Source organism: Salmo salar, chromosome 08 (genome assembly GCF_965601325.2).
Source record: "Salmo salar chromosome 08, fSalSal1, whole genome shotgun sequence".
NCBI lineage: Eukaryota > Metazoa > Chordata > Actinopteri > Salmoniformes > Salmonidae > Salmo > Salmo salar.
In genome coordinates, this window is record NC_138298.1 from 21,208,895 (window position 1) to 21,217,094 (window position 8,200).

General features: G+C 40.1%; 1 protein-coding gene across 1 annotated transcript; it reads right to left on the bottom strand.

The window, feature by feature from the left end:
- Window positions 1–60: 60 nt before the first annotated feature.
- Window positions 61–6,964, bottom strand: LOC106610229 (transmembrane protein 184C). The gene is made up of 11 exons (XM_014209444.3): window positions 6,377–6,964; window positions 6,138–6,268; window positions 5,961–5,997; window positions 5,391–5,507; window positions 5,081–5,169; window positions 3,742–3,816; window positions 3,202–3,295; window positions 2,945–3,057; window positions 2,464–2,563; window positions 1,995–2,166; window positions 61–1,731 (listed from the first exon to the last, which is right to left on the bottom strand). The coding sequence occupies exons 1-11, from the start codon at window positions 6,494–6,496 to the stop codon at window positions 1,397–1,399; spliced, it is 1,383 nt and encodes a 460-aa protein (XP_014064919.1). The 5' UTR covers window positions 6,497–6,964; the 3' UTR covers window positions 61–1,396.
- Window positions 6,965–8,200: the final 1,236 nt, after the last annotated feature.

Consider the following 8,200-nt stretch of genomic DNA (forward strand, 5'->3'; position numbering starts at 1 on the left):
TGTCATCTCAACAACATTGTGTCAATTTCTTATTGACACTAGCAAAAACTGACAGCCACATTGAATTTAATTTCATTTATTGGAGGTTGAATGTTTGGAACCTTGAGTTGAACTCTCAAAGACAAAGGTGCTGACACGTTTCATGTAGTACTTCCCTCTGAAGGTTAATGCTTTGTGACAAACATCAGGTAAGGCAATAGCTACACACATTCCTGATAGGAAGACATTCTACTAATTGATGACAATGAAACCAGTAAAAGACTGAAATCAATCCCTTTCAGTACAGTAAATCACAACTAATATCCCTGAAAAGCTTAAAACAGAAATTAGAATGGTAAGAAAATTGTCAGCAACACTGGTCCAACAAAATCTATAACCATGAAAGCATCAGTTTATATTTACAAATGAGAGGCAGACGTGAAATGTGTGAATTACTTGATAGTGGACATAGTGTGGATACACTAGGACCACGTACGGCACATAGAAGAACAAGGCATCCGAGAAGACTATAGACTGTTAGCGTTAATGCCAAAGTGAGAGACAGCTTCATGCTTCAAAATCTGTAACATAGGTTCGAAGACCGTATTCAAGCATGTGCAAACCAATGATGTTCAGTACCAGTCAAAAGTATGGACACCTACTCATTCAAGGGTTTTTCTTTATGCCAAAAGTGTGCAAAGCTATCAAGGCAAAGGGTGGCTACTTTGAAGGATTCCATGTGTGTTATTCTATAGTTCTGATGTCTTCACTATTAATCTACAATGTAGAAAATAGTAAAAATAAAGAAAAACCCTAGAATGAGTGGTACTGTATATAAACCAATCATTGGTGCAAACCAGTATTTTGTATAAGTTTCAGTTTAAAAGCTACATATATAATACTTTGAACGTTTTCGTAGTAACAACTAAAACCCTTAGTAAATGATTAACAAGTTTGTAGTGATATCACCCAGGTGCTATTATAGAACAAGTATACTGGTAAAATATCTCACTGGCTTTTGACCTTTAAGTCCAGACCCATTACAATGAAGAGGGGTTATACTAAAATAAGGTATTGAGGTACCGTACTTTACCATTATGACTCAGTAGTACAATACAGAAACAAGAAAAAATATCTTAAGTGTCATGAGACCCTTACAAAAGCTTATGAACATTCTTCGAGCTGTCATTGACAGAGGTCCATCTGCATCAGCCCTGGTGGACGAATGACTCACTACAATATTGCTTGATTAACGTGTGCTTTATCATCGCTTGCTTTAAATTTGTTATTGTGCAGGTTAGCCAAATATCGTCTGTAGGGGAAACGTAGCCGAGTCCATACTTGGTTCCTGCCCAACTGTGTTTGGTATAACGTGCATTCAGAGTTCCCATTGGAGGATTTTAGCGATGACGCTAAGCTAGGTGATAACGACAAGGTCGTCTGTAACCGAGTCTGTTGGCTCGTTGGTGGTGTTTCTGGGCTCTGGAGCTTGTCTACCATCGTCTTCCCTCTCCTCTCCATCCCCCTCTCCAATCCACTGAGCATTGCTGAGCCCGGCGGGGGCTGATAGGGAGTGGGGCGTTTGGGTTTTGCCCAGGCCCTGGTACCGACCCTTGGGGGACGCCGGGTTGGACAAGGTCTCCGTGGGACCGATGGCGTCTAGGGAGCCTGGAGAAAGCAAGCCTGAGCGCTCGCCGTCGTCCTCCGCCTCACCGAAGTAGGTCTTCCTAGGTCGGCCCATAACCGTTCTCCCTGTATCAGGAAAGAAAGAATGTGTTTGAAGATATGTGAGTGTATTGCCATTCTCATAAGGAAATCTATCAAAAAGTCTTGAAGATTTTGAGGGTAGCCATTTTCTATTCTCTCATGACATTCTACTAACATAAATTGAGTAGCTAGCCAATGCATTTGGTTTTGAGATTAAACCTTTTCAAACAAAGTTCTTAACAGTGGCTTCTTTGATTCCATCCATGCATGACTGCTATTGAGTCAAGCCGAATGGGATGAGAACTAACCGACATTGCGGACTTGCTCAGAGATGTCAGCCCTGACGTCAGAGATGTCCCACATGGCCAGGAAGGAGTCGAAGCAGGATCCCTCCTCAGCCTCCTGGATGTAGGGCTTGTAGGTGAAGCTGAAGTGGTGGGCGATGGCCGCCAGGAACATTTCCACACAGATAATGAAGTCCTGGATGAAGCATGGATGAAAGCTTGACTGTTTAGCAAAGCAAGTCTATTCTCACACCCGTTTCATGTACTTAGTATGTAACAAACCATCATATCTACGTTATTTAGAAATCTTGCACAGGATAGAAGTCCTTGAGATGAATCATCTCGTTTTCTAGGGGCATGAGACCACAAGCCTCAACAGATATTACCTTATACCAAACAAGTAATTTTACAACTGCATTACTACAGCATTATGTAGCATTGTAGTAAAAGTGTTACTATGACGTTATACAGTGTTGGTATTGTCTTGCATTACCTGTAGGCCTGTAGCTACAGCCTCAACACTGTCCCAGTCCCACGTGTGTCTCTCTGAGATCACTCCAACCTTGACCAGGAGAGCGATGAATGCAGCTTGCCTAAGATAGATTCCAGACAACAGAGTGGAAATAATCAATCCTATACACTGCAGCCAACACAGGGAACACATTAACCCAATTACTGGCTATAATTCACACAGCTTTAAAACATACTTTGTTAACAAGTCCTACACATGCAATTCTGAAAAAAAGTTGTATAAGAAATACAAAAATGGGCAGCCAAAACTGTGTTACTTTAATGGATAACAATGCTAGATCCATGAATGGCAGACACATTGACTGGTCCCAGATCTGTTTGTGCCATGTCAATGGCTTGACATTGACCACAGGGGTTGGCAAGACAGTACAAACAGATCTCGAACCAGGCTAGGAGGTAGATGCAGGTGATCCAAAATGGCAGCCCCAAAAAAAAGCACTCACCAGAAGGAGACGAACACCACCATTTTGACACACAGGAACTTCCCCACTGGTCTGATGGGGGCCAGTTCCTCTCTTAGGGCCTTGTAGAACAGGACCAAACAGTACATGGCAAACTGGGAGAGAGAGGAGAGAGAATGATAGAGAAAGAGACCACTTACTGAATGCTAAATATTTAATAATGTTATCTTTGTGGTGGTGGTATGGTGACAGGAAGTTTATAGAAATGTGGAGACAAGTGTGAATAATACAGAACCTACCAGCTGGGACATATTGTTGAATATCACCAGGTACGTCCATGCATTGGTTGAGCTGAAGTTACCTTCATCATACACACCACAGAGCTGACATATCCTACAGGATAGTGAATGGAGACATGTGATATGACTTGATACAAAAAGTTAATTTATATGTGGTGAGTGTTAGGGAATAGGTTAGGTAGTTTAGACCGCACACTACAGATCACTACCACTTCCACACCCCAGTCCCCCAAGGGGTGGCAGCTTGGAGAGCCGTAAGGCTGCTGGTTGGTTTGGTGGCCATGATACTTTTTTAATTTTAAAATCTTTAGGTTTGGCCATGCCTTTGGTATTTTTCCTTTTTGTACATATTTATGTTTCGCCACCATCTGAACAAATGATAATCTGCTTGGACTGGCCGACCCAGAAGTCAAGAGAGACAGAGCTGGCCCTGGACCAAGGTAAGGTTGCTGTCTCTCTGGGCACATGTACATTCAACACTTAGGCATATAACATAAGTCCATCCTGAATGGAATAACAGATCCTGTGCAAAACACTTACAGGGCAATAACTGTTGTGACTGGTCTGACAACCGTGTACTGCAACACTCCCAGCTTGCATCTCAATAGCAATACCCTGCAATAGGAAAACACGGTACACATTATTAAGGAAAGACATTCACACAAAATGTTAGCTTTTTCCCACTATAAAATAGCACTAACATCTTACTAATCACCAGCTTTGTTTTTCATGAATTTCTTCCCTTTCTTAAAATCAATAACATCCTATGAAGAAAGATGCTGCAATACCTGTGGCTAAAATCGCAGATGCACAGCATTAGTTAAAATGCAGAGTAAACAAAACAGATGAGCCTAATGCTGTCTTTCTGTTCTTTAAGCTGGTGCATTTTTCCTAAAATGAGAACACGTTGTTCCACTTGCAAACACTTCTGGTTCTGTTCTTAATCAACTACAGGCAGACATGCTACATATTACTATTGTTGCCTGACTGGGGCTCGTTTGGAGCTGGCGAGTAGCAATGGAGACTTCAAGCAGCCAAACAAACACCTTGAAGGTGAACCTTCTAGAAAGAGACTCAAAATGGAGGCCACACAGACTGGAGCCACTTTAACACCCAACTTCCTGTTTTGATTATGAGTCTGAAATATAAATGTATACTTAAAACACATCAATGTGGTATAAAAACATGTTATTAATCCTAAAATATCCATTCATAACACGTAAAACAAAGAAGTGTTCGTTTATTGCTGCACAAAAACATAGACCTTCATCCTAAAATGTAAACTTAACACATGGTATGGATAATATTATAGCTCCTTATTAGCCTGGCTGATTGTGCAGTAATGCCATAGATATTGACAGAGGACTCTAATGGCCAAAAGCCAGTTTTAGCATGGACAGCGCAATTAAGGACTTTCACCATTCTTAAGTAGTCAATTGGGTGGCACTTCCTACGGATTAAGGAAGGATAACATAGATCCATCCAGGTCATAAGGAGGCTTCAGCCAATTAATTATAAGTGATCAAACACTCCATAACCACAGGTGGCAGTACATTTGTCAACCTTGGCTTTATACCTGTTCAAACAACACATTCCAGGTGGCAGTATGACCATTTAATTTTGTATACCAACTTAAAAAAGTAGTAGAAGAAAATTCACTATTTCAAAATGGAGATAGCATCAATGCCCTGCCCATGCTCCCACAGACACCCTAATGGGACAGATACAATGTTGCATCCTCTATCACTGAGTAAAGCCAACCCCTATGTTTGTTCTCATGCCAAATGCACAGCACTAACATATCTGGTACATGGGGCCTGTTCATTATAGCACACATACACTTAAAGAACTACAAAAACTATAAAAGCAACAAACTCACTCTCCCATGGGCCATGCCGGGCAGCAGCAGAGGGGAGGAAGGTGTTTCTGCTGCTCCTGCACTTCCAGCATCAGTACTAGGCTGGGGTACTGGTTACCCATGGTTGAGAGAGTGAGAGAGAAATAAAGAGAAGAGAGGAATTACAGTGTGAGGATATTGAAATAAATGTAGGCTACTCAGTCTAGCCTGGGATCCAGATGTGTTTGTGCTAGACTTATGTTTGGCATAGGACAAAGAGTGGCCATGATTGGAATGTTAGAAGAAACAGGTCTGGGATCATTCTCAGTCAGGTCATGGCAAGAATGTGTACCTGGTTTCCCAGGTAGTTGAGCAGGAAGATCATGAAGTTGTAGATGACGTATGCCTCGTAGCACTCCCTGCACGTGTCCACGTAGATGGCAATGCTGGGGTACTTCAACGCAATCCACTGGGAGAGAGAAAGGGAGAGGGTGGGAGAGGAAGACAAGGAGAGGAATGGGATCATAGATGGGCCATTACATTATCTCAATGATACGTTGCATGATAATAGTGAACACTTGAAACTATTGAAAACATTTACTCTGAAAAGTCAGTCAGGGAGTGAGGCATTTTTTTGTTTCTCTGTTTTGTTTTTCTAAAGGAGCTCTGTTCTCATTCTTTGGGAAGTAGGATAATGGAAATTGTGTGATAGGGGGAACACTGAGCGTAGCAGATGCTAATTAGCATAGCGAAACGAATTGAAGTGCCATGCTCATGTCAGGCGCTTTTCAGTTTTACTACTGTCAAAGCTACAGTGACTTCTGTTAACTTCTTTTGTCAAATATTTGTAACTTAACAATAAACCAATGTTGACTTTTAAGAACATCTTGCTACATGATCAATAATTGAAGGCATTACTTACACTGTCCAAACTGTAAATAGGGACCATCCATAATATTCTGTAAAAAGAAAAAAAGGAGACGAGATCATTCACAATCAGTTAGGTTATATTGTACATCATGCAAGATAAAGACACAAACCCATGACGGTAATGAAGTAATACTATCCTACTGTTGTGACCGAGTAGCCTTTCACTTACCTGATAATTGGCTTCTGTAGCTCTGGTTGAGTATAGTTTACAAGATGCTGCAGGATCCCCCATAGTGATATGGGTATGGTCATGAACACGAATATCCCAGCTATGAACCATGCTTTGTTATGGGTACCAACCTGAAAGGTATACATTACGTATATAATCAACATCCAAACAACAAAGCATGGACTAGGCTATTCAGTGTCAAGTAACGATATTATTGGGCTGCAATGATACCAACTGACCTCTGATTTCTGTAGTTCCCAGATACACAGGGGTAGTAGGACGACAAGCACAACCAGAAAGTATAGAAAAACGACCAGAGGCCGAATCCATCTCCTCCAGTTGCCACAAGTACAAGGCATATTTGTAATGGTAAGCTAGTTAGCCACAGCAAGTTGGCCAGCGTCCTACACTCACTGGGTCAATAGCTAACAACTAGCTATTACCGCTGCCAGCTATAGCTTGGTATATAAGAGTTCGTTTCAAATGTGCTTTGGGAAGCATGAATACTGAACGACAATTTCCAAACACATTGTAACGTTAGCTGCTTTGCTAAACCAGAAATTGGTAGCTAGGTAGCTAACGTTAGTCAGCTGATCTCATGATTCAATATGTAAACAAACAATGAATCCACGCTGCATCCATTCCGAGCGAAAGCTCTTGATAAAATTAAAAACAAAAATGTATCATCTAATAAAATCCAACTGGTCAAAAACAACGCAGTTCTTGTATTAATAACGATATATTCATTTCTAAAACTTCCTAAACATCTAAATAAGTTGTACAACGTAACTGATGGTTACTTCATGTTGACGTTCTCGACAAATGCCGCCCATGCTTCAATCTGATTGGATATGGAAAAGATCTCAATACTTTCCATTGCTCATTTTTTAAATCCATCACATTGGAAGACTTGAGCACAAGATGTAGTTCGGTTGATCTGCAATCTGAGTCATCATGCAAGCTCCACTAGATGGCAATGCAAATCAATCATTCTCAGTATTTCACACAAGTGGAAAATTATAATTCATTTAAATCACCAAAAGTTGTTAAGAATAACTCAACTGTATAAATAATGACAAATTATAAATGTGACATCCACTGTGGAAACTCACTGTGGAAACGCATTCAATGTTCCACATTGAACTAGCCTAACTTCTCACATTTATTCATAGAAAATACCACAAATATGCATTTGTTGAATATTATTTGTGTATCCTTTGCCTATATATAAAAAAAAACATACTGGAGTTGGCTTCTCTCTCTCTCTCTTATTTATATTTCTTTCTCTCTTTCCTTGCTGTAAAACATGTGGCCTGTGAATACATGGTTCTAATTAAGATTCTTAAGAAGTGAGAAATGGTGTGAGAGGATTAAGTCCAAAAGCTCCACTAATTCCTACAAAAGCTTTCAGAAAGGTGCAAGTCAGCACTAAATATTTAGTCAAGTAAAGCCATTTGTCCAAAGAAAGATAAAACATTGAAGATGAATGACAACAGGAATGTATTTAGCTGGAGTTGCTTACAAAAAAAATCTCTAAAATCTCACAAGGCCTTTGTTTGAAAAACACAACGACCATCTGTGTATAGTACTAGGATAACTATTTCAATACAGATCTGTTATCCTTTAGACAATTTAAATTGTTAAACAATTTCAGAGAAGCATCCGTTGCTCCGTTAATTAGAGTGGAGTAAATAGGCCATAGTCAATTAGGCTCTCTTTTCTTTGTCCAATTGAAGGTTTTCAATTGATTTATTCCAGTTGAAACTTGTTTAGTTGAACATTAGGCTCCACATTGAATAAATTAAACCACAACAGAGAATGTGATCTGGGTCTAGCTCGGTGCAGGGAAGCAGAGAAAGTCAAGGATGTGGGATTTGAGCTTATGTTTATTAGAGATAGTTGTTAACAAATTGTTTAAGGAATCTGCTTGTTGTTTTTTTTAACAATGTATGTGCATTTACAGCAGTGAAGACAGGGACTGCATTTCTTACCACAGAGTGCAGATATCAGGGAAACTTCTCAATTTAAATATATTTATTGGAGTGACAATCTTCTTATACCTC